General features: G+C 40.0%; 1 protein-coding gene across 1 annotated transcript in view; it reads left to right on the top strand.

Moving 5' to 3' along the window:
• Positions 1-16,566, top strand: part of LOC122798785 (zinc finger protein 883-like) — a 314,532-nt gene that overhangs the window by 235,182 nt on the left and 62,784 nt on the right. The window contains exon 3 of the mRNA XM_044067894.1: positions 4,763-4,885. Within this exon, the coding sequence (XP_043923829.1) occupies positions 4,763-4,885 (123 nt within the window). The remainder of the gene's footprint in view (positions 1-4,762; positions 4,886-16,566) is intronic.

Below are 16,566 nucleotides of genomic sequence, written 5' to 3'. Positions count from 1 at the left end.
TGGATGTTTATCAGCTTGCAAAATGATGATCTAATGCAGTTCTCGTTCTTCAATGTAATTCATAAAATCACCATACCTTGCACTTATCCAAACTCTCTCTACCACTCTGAAGACAAACAAGTGGTCATCACCCCTTTCACTTATATGTTTAACTAAAAGGTTCCTAGAATTCTTCTTACATATGCAATATAAATGTTCCCTAATGCATTCAACTGGGGGGGTGATTAGTTTTTCCAATGTAAAAACCTGCACACATAGTGCAGGTAGCAATATATATCACGTTGGCTGTGGCACAGTCTGCTTGAACTCTAAATTTAAATTCAATACCTGTTAATGGATGTATAAGTAAATCTGAAACAATGTATGAACAATAATTGCATTTTATTACGTGGATGCATCTTGTGGCTAAGGGCATTGTTCCTTTCCATTATCTCAGTAGTCCTGTGGCATAGTTGGAGCATCTTGTGGCTAAGGGCATTGTTCCTTTCCATTATCTCAGTAGTCCTGTGGCATAGTTGGAGTTTTAAGGACTTCCTGTTTTTAAAATGAAAAGATGGTTTGGCACCCACTATTTCTTTTATACGGTCATCTGTATTTAAAATTGACCAATTCATTGTAATAGCATTGCATATCAATCTAACATCAGTAGTGTAATACATTGACAAAGGAACAACAGAAGACTTAGTCCCAGATCTTCCAAGAGTTGTAGCCTCTTCCACTTCTTCTGAATTCATACCAGAAAAGTAGGCGTAAGCCCTGTTTCTCCTAGAGTTTAAGGTCTCAGCACACGTTCTTTACTTCTCTGTTGTCATAACTTCTATATAGAAACCCAACCTCTAGGGCATGTAGGTCCTGTTGAAACCTCAACTCAGAAGTATTGAGTCTGGATACCCGCATGCCCTGTCCCCTTAAAATGTTCTTGTAAATAAAACCGGGGTGCATGCTGGAGTAAAGCGGGTAGAAGTCAGAGTGGTAGTTTATATGTTAAGTTAGGCTAATTAGTGAAAAATTAAATGTGTTGTATTAAGAACAATAAGAGAAAAATAGTGGGAGGGGGTGTAGGAGGAGAGGAAAGATGTGGGGAGGGGGACGAGGAGAAAAAAGTCGTAACGGGGTTAGAAGGGTGGGGAGGAAGATGAGTGAAGAGGACACAAGGAACATAGGAAGGTTGGAATTAGATCTTTGCTGTAAGTCAATGGCATATCCATGTGTTAACAAGATAGTTTTTTACTGCAAGCTTGAAACCTTGTTTTTTCTTGCTGTAGGGTAACTAAAACCTCAAATGAATGTAATGTCATATCACAGTCCAGTTCCTTTATCATTGTGAACTTGCCCACAAAAGAAAGCATAAGACCACTCATTTTTCATGCTTGGTCCCAAACTTTGGAACCCTCTCACATCTGAAGAATCTCCAGCATTCTAAAGATTTTTACTAATGTGTTTCTTGTCATCTCTTTGATGGAACTGAATGCCATAATTTTATGCACACCACTTTAACCTAAACATGTTTCACTCTCTCTCTAGCCCCTTCCAGTACCTTCTCTTCCCTTCTTTGTCATCTGATGTGTCCTTCTCTACAGGAATTGAATATTGATGCAGTTGCTGCTATCTCAAACTCATGACCTTCAGCTCCAGTGATTTTGTTCATATCTGTAAGCATTGCATTATATACTTTGCACTCTATTATTTGTCTCCACTAATACTGCACCCAGAGTTATCCAAGTCATACCATATCTTGGCTGTACTGTTTTACCTGTACTGTTTCCACAGTACACCTTGCCAGTGTCAGAATTTGGCTTTTGGCTCAGTACATCACCCTGATTAACAAATAATCAGAATATATGTTTATGAAAATCTGTTGACCTCACTGCATGGTTTGCTGTGCACCAAGCTCAAGGTCAGCTGTCCTTAACATATATGTTTATCTGCAATATTTGCACTTCACCAGCAGGCTTGGCACCTGGTTTTACATGGGGTGTTTCTCCTACTAGTGGCACATACTTTGCAATTGCTAAGATTATTCCGTGTCTTGATATTTCTTTAACCCGGTTCTTATAATTCATGTCCTAGCTAGAATGGTGCTCACTAGAGGTTTGCTACCAGCTTGGAACATATCTGAACAGAAAGGTGCTCTTTGACCTATGGGCCAGAATGCCTTTGGCCATTGCATTTTTCCTACATAGGCTTCTTCTCACACTTAATGCTTCTCTTGATGAATTTCACATAACCTTGTTTTTATAGACTAAAACAATGAAGTCTGTTCTTTTATGTCCCAGAAGTGAGGCCAGATTGTTTTCCCTCAGGAAGGTTGGCTGGGTACCCATTAACTTGTGAGCAGGTGGTGTCCTGTGTGCGTTGTACAGACTGGTAATTGTGATATGCCCACCACTTGGATACATGAATAGTCTTAGAAACTTCTTTCTCTCTTCCTTTTATAGGTATGCATAAACCTGTTGTGTTTCTCCTTATTGTTCAAAGTCAGACTAGTCTGGGTTATGGAACTTTTTCTACTCCAGTATCTTTGTCTGGGATGCACTTCCTGCAAATGTCAGAACTGTTCGATATCACTATTATTTTATTGTCAAATTTCATGCAAAACTTAATGAGAAAAGTAAATGCCGAACTCTGTGATTGTTAAATGAACTCCTGTACCACTCCGAAATAGTTGAGTTTATGGGTGGAAGATTGGCATAATGGTTAAGGTGTTTACCTTACATGCACAAGGTATAGGGTTTGATTTTCTCATGGGGTAATTGGTTAGGCTTATAATGGCCCACAAGGGCACTTAGCCTAGTATGAACCTATGATCATTGGCAGTCTGGAAGTTCACTGACGTCAGCATTTTAAATAAGAAAACTACCACATCTTGAACACTGCATGAGTATAAATGTTTTCATTTTGTTTGTGTAGTATAGTTGGTATGTTTGTACCCCACATGAGAATCAAACCCTGCACCTTGTGTCTATAAGGTGAACAGCTTAACCATTATGCCAATGTCTGTTTATTTAAATAAGAAAACTACCACAGCTTGAACACTGCATGAGTATAAATATGTTTTCATTGTGTATGTATTTGTTTAGTATAGTTGGTATGTTTGTACCCCACACGAGAATCAAACCCTGCACCTTGTGTCTGTAAGGTGAACACCTTAACCATTATGCCAATGTCTGTTTATTTAAATACGAAAACTACCGCAGCTTGAACACTCCATCAGTATAAATATGCATTCATTTTGTATGTATTTGTTTAGTACAGTTGATGAGCATATTGTCTTATTATATTGCAGTTTTATTTCTTATGGTTTGCATTATGTTTCTTATGGTACCGCATATAATTTAATTTATGTCTGGGTCTGGCTTAGGCTCAATCAAAAGAGATAATCAGGATAACTAAATTTAATTGGTCGATTAAATAAACAAATGAATACTAATGGGAAAAGATTTCTTTCTGAATTTCACTGCATAGAAAGTACCTGGTGTATATCTTAAATTTGCAGAGAAAAGATGAAAAAAACATGAGGCTAAGAATGTGGAAATTATTTTCTCAAGAGAAGTGGCCTGGCAGTGATCTTGTCAGGATAATAATATTCCTAAATTGTAACATAAGAATTTGAGAAGCCACAGTTTCGCTTTGGAGGTGACCAGCCTTTGTCCATGATTTGTTGATAAAATACACAAAAACAGAGCTACATTTAATTATTTTTTTTTATCTGATGTGTTTGAATACACCATTGTAATTGGTGTTATGTCTGTCGGGTAGGCTCTAAAGGGCTTTCAACCCATGCGTGAAACTCAGTAGATCATTTTATGTGTGTGTGTGTGTGTGTGTGTGTGTGTGTGTGTGTGTGTGTGTGTGTGTGTATGTATGTATGTATATATATATATATATATATATATATATATATATAATCTGTATGTGTGTGCACATATATATATGTATGTATATATATATATGTGTGTGTGTGTATATATATATATATATATATATATATATATATATATCTATATATCTATATATATATATCTATATATCTATATATATATATCTATATATATATATATATATATATATATATATATATGGATTCACTAGAGAATCTCTAAATACTGAAATCTCGAATTTCAGTATTTTGTAATTCTATGCCCGAAAGCTTTAAATCCCGAAACCCCATAACCATTAAATTTAAAATCGTGAACCTACACTACAAATACACACACATACATACAATCTCCCCCCGCAGTCAAACATACAGTCCTACACTGCCCCCCACCCCCCTACTTATACTAACTCCGAGATCCCATAATCACACACACAAAGGTAACTCACACCCACACATTTCACAGCCCCTTGCACACACACATCACAGCCAAAACACACACTAACATACACTAAAGCCCCTAACCAACACACTCATACATACATACTTGAACTTACACCTATCCATTCACACACCGCAACACCAGAAGCTCCGAACTTCGGTATTTTGAATTTCACGCTTCTGGTGTTTCGCGATTTAAAGCTTTCGGCTATAGAATTTCGGAATACTGAAATTCAGGATTTCAGTATTTCTGGAATCTATAGTGAACCCATATATATATATATATATATATATATATATATATATATATATATATATATATATATATATATATATATATATATATTGTGTGTGTGTGTACTGCAGAACACACACACACACACAGTTTAGAAATCAGTGAAAGCATACAGTTTAATTTCATTCTTATTTTTATTTTATTTGCAGGGTATGACATCCCAGTGGATCATCTTTGGTTATATATTAAGAACTTTGAGACAGTTTCACCTTGTGACACCAAAGGAGGAATGATGGTGCAGCAAATACTGGATGCTAGTACCAGAACCAGCAGTAAGTATGTGATAATTGTTTGGGTTTTCCCAGTTGTAGTTTAATTTCATTGGGGATGGGCACAGGATGGAGATGGGATAGCTCACTAGGTATAGATGTATCATCCCTTCAAAAATCTGAAAGCATCTCAGTTTGATGCAGAGCATTGATCTCGGGCAGGTAAGGTATTTTCAAAAAATGTACAGAACCTAGTCATTATATCTTGGCTTTTGGCTGCAGTTTGTTTACACGTTTTAAAATGTTTCTCTTCCTTCCCTATTTGGGGTGACATGATAATCAGAAGTAGCAACTGTAGAAACCCTAACGGTAATTGAAATCTGTTACCTCCTCAATTAAAACGGCTAAATTGTAAAGTTAACCTGAAGTGCAGCTTTTGGTCCCTTGAAGGATGAATGTGTCTTATGGCAATAAGAGATGGAAGAAATGGAGTTTGTTAGGGAATTGGAGGTTTTTAAAGGTTAAATTAGGAGCTGGAATATGGTGGCCAGACTTTTGGCCATCAAGGAGAGAACCAAGACAGTTGATACTCCTCAATATGGAGAATATCGATATCTGTGCAGTAATAGAAACCTTGTTCAAGGCTCCCGAGAGCACCCCAGCACTACCAGGCTATACCTCATACCATGCTTTTCGGCCCCAAAACTCGGGCCAGACCACAAGAGGAGGGGGAGTATCCATATTCATCAAAGATACCCATACCTCCAGGCTAGTGGCACTGCATGAAGCATCTGAGATCATCCATGTGCAACTAACAGTGGGCAAAACTGCCTTCCAATTTGTAGCCTGCTACAGACCACCCTCCCAAACTCAGGAACCCCACTCTGCTTTCCTGAAGACACTGGAGAATATGAAGGTCTCTCCAAACACCGTTATATTGGGTGACTTTAACAACCCAAACATAGACTGGGAGCACTACTCACGCCCCAACACCTTAGCCCAATGGTTCCTAGAATTTATAAACTCAAATGCTATGGAACAACTGGTCACCGCTCCCACAAGAGGGGAAAACATATTGGACCTGATCATCACCAACATGGGGACTCTATGTTCCATACCAGAGGTATACCCCTCATTGGTAAGATCTGACCATAACTTAATCACTATGGACATCCATATCCCGTCCCCACCCCCAGCAAAGGAAACCATTGTCAAAAACTTCTCAAAAGCAAACTTCCCACTTCTCAAAACCGAGGTGGAATCCTTCAAAGCCCCAGGGCCAGTGGAAAATACGGCCCAAACCGCAGAATCCTTTACAAACGCATTCTATGGATACCTACAGGAATGCATGGATCGTGCTATCCCAAATAAAACCAAGACACACTCCTCCAAAGGCAAGAGACCTGTCTGGTGGACCCCAGCCATAAATAAGCTGTACAACAGAAGGAGGAAACTACTACATGATAGAGCAAAATCCCAAAAAGGGAAGGCAACTCTGGTCAGTATTAGCAAGAAACTACGATCCCTCATAAAATCATCTAAGGCTAGCTTCAAAAGAAAAATTGCACAAGACGCTAAAGATAATCACAAGGCTTTCTTTAGTTATGTCAAAAACGTGGGTGGAAACTCCCAGATATGCTCTGAGTTAGTGCAAAATGACAAAAAATACACTGAACCCACAGACATTGCCAACATCCTGGCAGACAGGTTCAGTGCAAACCCCCCCCCCCGACCCCCAAATGAGCAAATGACTATCCCAACAGAGTGTAGCCTCCCTGATATCACAGATGCACAGGTGAGAGCTGCCCTCTCCAAAGCAAAAAACACAGCATCAATGGGACCAGACGGTGTCCCGGGCTGCATTTTACATGAGCTCCAAGAAGAACTGAACCCTCACTTAAAATCACTGTTCAATCTCAGTCTTACAACAGGATATGTACCCAAAGAATGGTGTACAGCAACAGTGGTCCCCCTCCATAAAGGTGGTGCCACAACAGACCCCGGAAACTATCGTCCTATAAGCCTAACTAGCCTGGTCTGCAAAGCTTTGGAGCATATCATCATGGAACTCATAAACAAAGACATTGGGAACCTCCAAACACTGGATCCTACCCAATTCGGCTTTGTTAAGGGCAGATCTTGCCTCTTGAACCTGGTCAATTTCTTTGAAACAGTCACCAAGGCCATAGATGAAGGGAAGGTAGTCCACACAGCCTACCTTGACCTTGCAAAAGCCTTCGACACAATACCCCACTCGGGCATCATAAATAAGCTCACCAGCTTAAATATCAACCCCTATGTCACAAGATGGGTTGCAAACTGGCTTAGGGATAGAACCCACATGGTCAGAATTGCAGGTGCCATGTCAGACTCTAAACCAGTTACAAGTGGTGTCCCACAATTTATTTTATTTATTTATTTTATTTTTATTTTACATTTGTTGACCGGGCTAGTCCAGCTGGATACATATCCATTTTCAGCAGAGGCCCGGGGAGAAAAGCTCCTCGAGAGTACAAAACAATGTTTGACGTTAATCAAATAAAAACAGTAAATAAATTAAAAGTTTAACAAATAGAAGTACTATATACAATTTAGCTATTTTATGCAAAAAAGAACATGTTGAAGTAAGTAGTTGGGTAAAAATAAGTAAAATGTACAGTACAGGAACACACTAGAAAGAGTTGTATTAACATAAGATACTACTAGAGTGACAAAGAGAGATATTAAGATATAAGAGAGAGTCCAAATTAGTTGAAAGACAAGGCTCAGACCTGGGACCTCTCTTGTTCGGTATATATTTCTCTGAGGTACAGGCTAACACAGGAGGACTCTGGCTGACAAATTTGCAGATGACTGCAAACTGGGGGCCATAATCGACTCGCCTGCTGACACAAGCATCCTCCAAAAAGGTCTCACAGAGACGGATAACTGGTGCCAGAGCCATGGCCTAAAGCTAAATGCCAAAAAGTGCATAGTCATTCCCTTTGGGAAAAACAAAGTGCCCACAAATTACCACATAGGTGGTAATCCATTAAGTACGGAAGAAGTAATTAGGGATTTGGGGACCCAAGTAGATTGCAATCTCTCCTTTGACAATCACATTGCCAAAGTGGTTAGAAAGACATTTTATATAGCCCACCTTATCACGAAGGGGTTCACATCTAGATCGAGAGGTCATTGTGCCCCTCTACTTATCAGGTCCATAATTGAATACAGTGACCCATTTGGGATGTACCTTACCCGACACCTGCTACAACTAGAAAGACCCCAAAAGTACCTCACAGATGCCCTACGCAGTTAGGCTAAAGAAACTCCAGCTCTACTCAGTTGCTTACCGCCTACTCAGAGGCGATCTGTGCCTGACGTATAAAGCCATGTCCAACCCAGAACTCAAGAAATCCAAATCCATCAGAACTACACGCTCCAGTGACTTAAACCTCAGCACAGAAATAAATAGAACATGCTGGAGGGACAGATTCATATCCCAGATGCTCCCCTCACTCTGGAACAAAATCCCAATCTATGTCAGACAGAGCCCCTCAATGACCCTCTTCAAGAAGAATCTTGACGTTTGGATGGGAGATAGTAAATTTACCCCTGGGATCTCTTCTGTGTCACTGCTAGACAGAGGCACGGTAAACTAACCTTAAATGAGCTATCTTCTGTGACCTACTATACAGAGGCACAGTCATCTAATCTAAGAAGGGTGGCGAAAGCCAAACACACTCTGGCTAGGCTTATAAATGCCCTAGGGCAGATAGCCTAGTATCAACCTATGAACCTATGATACAATTAAATATTATGGGGGTGACTGCTTGAAAATGGTAGACTGAGCTGTGGAATATACCAGAGCTGTTTAGAATGTCTGGAAGTAGTTGGAGTAGAGATGAAAAGTTGTTTTTCATGTTGAACAGAAGGCCCTGGAGCCTCTTAAATAAATAGTATCTGAGATATGCGATAGGCAGGAAAGGTAGCAAAACAAACTGAGCACATTGAACACCAAGTAATAGGAATGGAGGGTTAGGAAGGAGCTGGAACTTGAGATTATTTAGAATCTTGGAAAGTGAAGAGGGAACATGTTTGATGGACTCTGTGAAAGTCACGATAGCAGAATGTACAGAGTTTACAGTGGACTCGGTGGGGAGAATGTCTTGTAAATGATGGACATGGAAGTTGGATGTTATGTAGGCCAACAGTGCCAAGATTTCTGGCATGCTGTGGTGGTTTTGGCAACCTGGTAGAAGGCTAACACTGGATGGGAGACCTGTATTGTTGTTCATAGGTTACTTTAAGTGATATTTTTTGAATAGTTAAAGCAATAAAAGGATGGAAACAGAGAAACATGTGTAGTAAACTGACTTCCTGCTATTTTAAAAGTGTTTTGGACTGGTAGGTATGAACTTCTGAGTATCTGGATGAAGCAGTTATGAAAATAAAAGAACTGCAGGCTGAGTAGGAAAAGATGAACACTGTTAAGGTGAGAGATATTGATGTCAGTAATGAAAGAGAGGATGAACTGGGTGAGAAAAAGGATTAGAATGATGAAAGCCATTCATTCAGAAGTATGACCCTTAGAATCAAATAGCCTGAAAGGCATGCTGAGTCTGCTTGAATTGTATGGACTGAGTAACATAAAGAGGTACTTTAAAAATAAGCTAGCTAAAATGCTTTACCAGTGTAATACTGATAAAAAAATAACATTTGGCCTAGGCAGCTGGTTAGTGATTTTTTTTCTCATTGAAAGTTATACTTTTGAAATGTAACCCATAACCTGTACAATTCAATTGAAAACAAACAAATCTGTTAAGGAAAAAAATATAAATAAAAAATTGTACAATAAGCTGGTTGCATGTGCGCACCCTTAAACTGATACTTTGTTGAAACACCTTTTGATTTAATTACAGCATTCAGTCTTCTTGGGTAGGAGTCTATCAGCATGGCACATCTTGACTTGGCAATATTTGCCCACTCTTCCTTGCAAAAGCACTCTAAATCTGTCAGATTGCGAGGGCATCTCTTGTGCACAGCCCTCTTCAGGTCATCCCACAGATTTTCTATTGGATTTAGGTCTGGGCTCTGGCTGGGCCATTCCAAAACTTTAATTTTCTTCTGGTGAAGCCATTCTTTTGTTGATTTGGATGTATGCTTGGGGTCATTGTCATGTTGAAAGGTGAAATTCCTCTTCATCTTTATCTTTCTAGCAGATGCCTGAAGATTTTGGGCCAAAAGCGACTGGTATCTGGAACTATTCATAATTCCCTCCACCTTGATTAAAGTCCCAGTTCCACCTGAAGAAAAGCAACCCCAAAGCATGATACTGCCACCACCATGCTTCACCTTGGGGGTGGTGTTCTTTTGGTGATGCGAAGTGTTATTTTTGCTCCAAATGTACCTTTTGGAATTGTGGCCAAAAAGTTCAACCCTGTTCTTATCAGACCAAAACACATATTCCCACATGCTTTAGGGAGACTTGATGTATTGTTTTGCAAATTTTAGCCGGGCCTGTATGTTTTTTCTGTAAGAAAATGCTTCTGTCTTGCAACCCTTCTCCATAATCCAGACATATGGAGAATACGGGAGGTTGTTGTCACATGTAGTACACAACCAGTACTTGTCAGAAATTCCTGCAGCTCCTTCAGTGTTGCTGTAGATTTCTTGGCAGCCTCCTTGACTAGTTTTCATCTTGTCTTTTCATCAATTTGAGGGATGTCCAGTTCTTTGCAACGTCACTGTTGTCCCATATTTTCTCCGGTTTTTGATGACTGTCTTCACTGTGTTCCATGATATATCCAGTTCTGTGGAATTTTTTGTACCCTTCTCCTGACTGATACCTTTCAACAACATGATCCCTTTGATGCTTTGTAAGCTGTCTGTGAACCATGGCTTTTGCTGTAGCAGGCAACTGAGTAAATGTCAGGAAAATCCTACTAGGACTTCTGAACTCTTTGATTGATAGCAGGTGTGTACCCAAGAAGATTGAATGCTGTAATTAAATGAAAATTTACTTGTAATGCCACGTTGTCTGCATAAAGCACTTTATTTATCTGTTCATTGTGATCCATTTATTAATTAAGTCCATTACCAGTCTGCAAAGATGTAGGCTAAGAGATTAACCCTGATGCGCACCCATTACTGCTGGGATCCCCTCTGTGATCTGAACACTGTTCGTACTTGTGTCTCGGGTCACTAAATGTTGCCTGCATTAATTCTGTCAGTGTTTCCAAGACTTCCCACCTCAGCTTTCTTGGGACCTTCCCTTATGCTTTCTCCAAGTCCTGGAATACCCAGTTGGACATTTTGCTCATCTCCAGCTTCTTCTCCCTACCTGTCTCACTACAAGCATCAGGTTGGTTGTGTTGCATCCTAACCTGAATCTGAACTGCTCATCTCCCATCTTTCTTCCTACCAGCACTTTCATGCAGTGTGACAGGAGTTTGCCTCTGTACTGTCCACACTTGTGAATATCATTTTGTTGTTGCATACCAGCAGTACAATGCTTATTTTCCATCTGGATAAATCTTTCAGTCAATACTATGACAAGGACCCAAATGAGCCGTTTATCTCCTAACACACCTAATGTCTTCATCATGCTTGCTGTGACTTTGAGTTTGCAGATTTCCCTGACTTCATTTTTCTAGTGCACTTTGTACTTTGTACTATGGTAAACAATAATATGAAAATGATGACATTAAGTAAAAAGATTATAGAGATAATTATTGTTATTGTAAGAAACTGGTGCCATAAAATTCAGTAAATGCATGAGAGATGAATTGGTTTATTAAATTCATAGGTTTTTAGTAGGCTAATAACCACAAGGGCCTTTTTAAGCCTAGCCATGCATCCCAAATCTCTGACAAGTTCTGATACCCTTGATAAGTCTAAGCATGGGCCTGGGAGATGAACCATTTACAAGTTACACATAGGTGCTAAACCAGGGATGAATTTCCTGTTTCCCGTCCAGTTGTACAAGTTGCACTTGAAATAGGTTAGGGCGGAACTCTGCTTCACATGAATGGGAAGCCTTTTCCATAGATGCGGTAGTCTCTGGGATACAAACCTTTCTGTTCCAGAGGTCCTAATTATATTACAGGCAAGGCTTAAGTCTTTAGGATGGGTAATTCTAGTGCTGTTTGTTTTTTTGGATATGCAGGAGGTCCATCAGAGTGGAGTGTGTGCCAGACGTAGATCTCCCCTCAAAAGCCTGTAGCAGACAAATACAGGGATAGGCGACTAAATGATATAGTACCACCAGGCTACAGAAACACAGCAGCAAAAGTTCTGTCACTCTAAAGCACAGTAATTAGATATATTCCAGTAGATCAAAAACACAGCTGCAAGTTTATTCCACTCTGGCGCCTCAGCAAATGCCTTCAAGGATTACATACAGACTAACACACCCTTCAATAAAGCTATTAAACATTGATTGATCAATTAATTATTTCCTATTAAAATCAACATTCAAACTTCCAGGAGTTAAAGTGCATATTTACGTATATACAGAGCTTCTTTATGCAACAGTTTGTCTTTAAGCAAAGCCATTTCACCCATGTTTCAAAATGCAACATTTTAAATCCCCATACTTACTGTCATGATCATTCTTAAAGTGCTGAGCTATGGGGCCAGGGTTGCCAGACGTCCCTATTTGGGCGGGACTGTCCCAAGATCAGCAGCCTGATCCCGAGTCACACCCTGCCGGTTTAAATCCCAGCCCGCCTCCGCTTTGTTTGTTTTTTTTTTTTTTTTGATTGTCCCGTATACCTGGCATACGGGTCAATCAAAAATTGCTAAACACGGAGCTTCTTGTGTTCCGCATTAAACACGAGAAGCTTAGCGATTTTTGATTGGCCCATATGCTGGTATACGGGCCAATCAAAAATCGCTAAACACGGAGCTACTTGTGTTGAATGCGGAACTGCAATGCATTAAACACGAGAAGCTCCGTGTTTAGTGCAGAGCTACAGCTACTGTTTGTTTTTTTTTTTTTTTTTGGTCTTCACTTGCCGTGAAGACCTTTTTATTTTTATTTTATTTTTTTTTTTTTATTTATTTATTTTTTTTGAGAGACCTTTTGTCCCTACCTGGGGGGCTGGAAATCTGGCAACCCTGTATGGGGCTATCCATATTATTATTTTTTATATCTCTCACATGTTCCTGAACCCTTAGTTTAAACATTCTTTTTGTTTCACTTATGTAAAACTTTTGGCAAGGACAACCAAGAGCATAAACCACACTCATACTGTTGCATGAAAAATTCTGATCTGGAAAAATATTTAAACCATTAATGCTAGTGTGAAGATAGGTGAAGGCTGCCAGCCTAGCCAGATAGAGTTTTGTAAATAATTCTGTCATTTGTAAATATTAATATAACCACAGGCTTGTTCTCTTAAACGGAAGAAAATGCTGTTAGATGTGGAAGTGAAAAAAAAAATGTAACAACAGTGCACTCTGCTGTAAGAAAGCTGATAAGTCAAGCATTGTGAAATTCTGTGATCTAAAACTCGGAGCCGAGATGTCTAGAGGGAGGCATTCTGCCTACTGTTTTGAGGCCAGAGTTAATGGCTACAATTTACATGTATAATTTCTTTTGTCACTCTGGCTTCCTGACCCAGCTGCAAGATCAAAAGGGCTGTTAACCTCTGAGAGTATGTTAGCATGGGAACCAGAAATAAATGATGTAATCTGAAAGGAGTCAGTGATAATGTGTTATCAATTTAAGGACAGAAAGAATGAGAGCATTAGAGCATTTATCTTGAGAACACCCAACTCAACACTCTGCTTGTGTCTGTATGTAAGTAGGATCTTAGACTTCAGCGTTTCTGTTAGAAATAGCTAGGAAATAGGAAGATTATAGGTTCATAGGTTCATACTAGGCTATCTGCCCTAGGGCATTTATAAGCCTAGCCAGAGTGTGTTTGGCTTTTGCCACCCATTTTAAATTAATTTTGCTATGCCCTTTTTCGAGGTTAGTATACTGTGCCTCTGTCTAACAGTGACACAGAAGTGATACCCGGGGTAAACCTACGATCCCCCATCCACTCATCAAGATTCCTCTTGAACAGAGTCAATGAGGGACTCTGCCTAACCTAGACTGGGATTTGCCTAACCTAGACTGGGATTTTATTCCAGAGTGAAGGGAGCCTCTGGGTTATGAATCTGTCTCTCCAGCATGTCCTATTTATTTCAGTGCTGAGGTTCAAGTCTCGAGCGCGTAGCTCGATGGGATTTGGATTTTCTGAGGTGCAGCATGTCCATTAATTCCGGGTTGGACATGGTTTTATACGTCAGGCACAGATCGCCTCTGAGCAGGCGGTATGCCACTGAGTAGAGCTGGAGTTTCTTTAACCGGGCAGCATATGGCATCTGTTTGAGCCCTTTGATCCTCTTGGTGAGGTACTTTTGGGGTCTTTCCAGTTGCTGCAGGTGTCTGGTAAGGTACATCCCAAAAGGGGCATTGTACTCAATTATGGGCCTGATGAGGGATGAGTAGAGAGGCACAATGACCTCCCCTGATCTAGATGTAAATCCCTTCATGATTAGGTGGGCTATATAAAATGTTTTTCTAACCACTTTGGCCACGTGGTTGTCAAATGAGAGATTGCTATCAACTTGGGTCCCCAGGTCCCTAATTACTTCTTCTGTACTTAATGGATTACCACCTATGTGGTAATTTGTGGGCACTTTGTTTTTGCCAAAGGGGATGACTATACACTTTTTGGCATTTAGTTTGAGGCCATGGCTTTGGCACCAGTTGTCTGTTTCTATGAGGCCCTTTTGGAGGATGCCTGTGTCCAGTTTGCAGTCATCTACGAACTTGGTCAGCCACAGTCCTTCTGTGTTGGCCTGTATCTCTGAGAAATATATACCGAACAGGAGAGGTCCCAGGACTGAGCCTTGTGGGATGCCACTTGTAGCTGGTTTGGAGTCTGACATGGCTCCAGCAATTCTAACCATGTGGGTTCTGTCCTTGAGCCAGTTTGCAACCCATCTAGTGACATAGGGGTTTACATTTAAGCTGGTGAGCTTATCTATAATGCCAGAGTGGGGTATTGTATCGAATGCTTTTGCGAGGTCCAGGTAGGCTGTGTGGACCACCTTCCCTTAGTCAATGGCCTTGGTGACGGTTTCAATGAAGTCGACCAGGTTTAAGAGGCAGGATCTGCCCTTAACAAAGCCGAACTGGGTAGGATCCAGTGTTTGTAGGTCCCCAATATCTTTTTTATGAGGTCCATGATGATCCTTTCCATAGCTTTGCAGACCAAGCTAGTCAGGCTTATGGGGCAATAGTTTCCAGGATCCGTTGAGGCACCACCTTTGTGGAGAGGGACCACTGTTGCTGTACGCCACTCTTTGGGTACATATCCTGTGGTAAGGCTGAGATTGAACAGTAGTTTTATGTTTGGGTTTAGCTCTTCTTGGAGTTCATGTAGGACGCAGCCCGGGACACCGTCTGGTCCCATTGATGCTGTGTTTTTTGCTTTGGAGAGGGCGGCTCTTACCTGAGCATCTGAGATGTCAGGGGGGGCAGCACTCTGCTGGGATAGATATTTGCCCTTTTGGTGGGGAGGGGGGGGGAGTTTGCGCTGAACCTTAGATTAAGTGTTTTCTGTGTTGATGACTGAAATATTCTACTGTATTATTTCAAGCATTTTCCTGTGATCACTGAACTCTTGACTAGCACTGTGTAGTAAGAAGTATTGCCTTCTGTCTTTATTATTTGTTATTAAATATTTTTAAACCTTTTAACTGTGGCTGTTTTGTGTAGAGATAATTTAAGCTCTAGAGTACATTGCATGTATATAGTGATACTGGCCAAGCCACTCCAAATAAGTCTTGACTGTTCAGTAGCACTTACCATTGGCAAAGTCCTTACTAGAAATAAAGGTATTTTTAAGGAAGATTAATTTTCAAATACTATTTTCTGATAAACTACAGGATGCTAATCCAATACTGAAGCGCAGGTCTACCTATAATCCACCCCTACATCCCCAATTAAGGAACTTTGAAAAGGTGGTAGAGAAGGAAATTAGAATTTGCTGGCCTAAGGTATGTTAATTTAGATACAAATGAAAAAGATATCCTAAATTGTTTGAAGAAAGACATGAACCTAAGAATCATGAAACCGGACAAAGGGGGAGGTATTGTAATAATGGAAAACATGGAATACGACAGTAGAATGTACAAGATTTTGTGGCATGACAATAAATACCAATCCATGTCTAGAAATGAGATAAATATAGCATATAATAAAATAGATACAGATTTAAATGACATGGTTTTTGAGGGGTTAATAGATTTAGTAACCTTTAACTATTTGAGAGTAGAAAAACCAAGAATCCCCTCAATTTTTGGAATCCCCAAAATACATAAAAATTTAATTGACCCCCCCTTTAAGGCCAATAGTTTTGGCCAATGGTTCTAAAACTCATTCATTGGCCAAATTTGTGGATATTAAGACAAAAAACTATGGTTGCAACGTGAGCATGTTTTGAAGGAATGTGTGGTGTACTTTTGGATTCCAGCACATTTTATGTGGATCGAGTGTCTTGTTAAATAAATTCCTGGTCTAATTTTTAAGTTGGCTCCTGATTCTACATACTTTCTTTGGTTACAAGTTGGTTTTGCACTTTTTTTCTTGTTTTCGTGGTTGGTTTGTGCTCTATGGAGAATCAGGAAGTTCCTGCTAGTTTGCAGCAGGAAGACCTTGGACTAACGCGAAAATTGATTGGGCAGCTTACGGAGCTGAT

Source organism: Protopterus annectens, chromosome 3.part1 (genome assembly GCF_019279795.1).
Source record: "Protopterus annectens isolate FY-2018-M chromosome 3.part1, PAN1.0, whole genome shotgun sequence".
Taxonomy (NCBI): domain Eukaryota; kingdom Metazoa; phylum Chordata; order Ceratodontiformes; family Protopteridae; genus Protopterus; species Protopterus annectens.
Note: the sequence above shows the minus strand (reverse complement) of the source record. Positions and strands in the feature narration are given on the sequence as shown.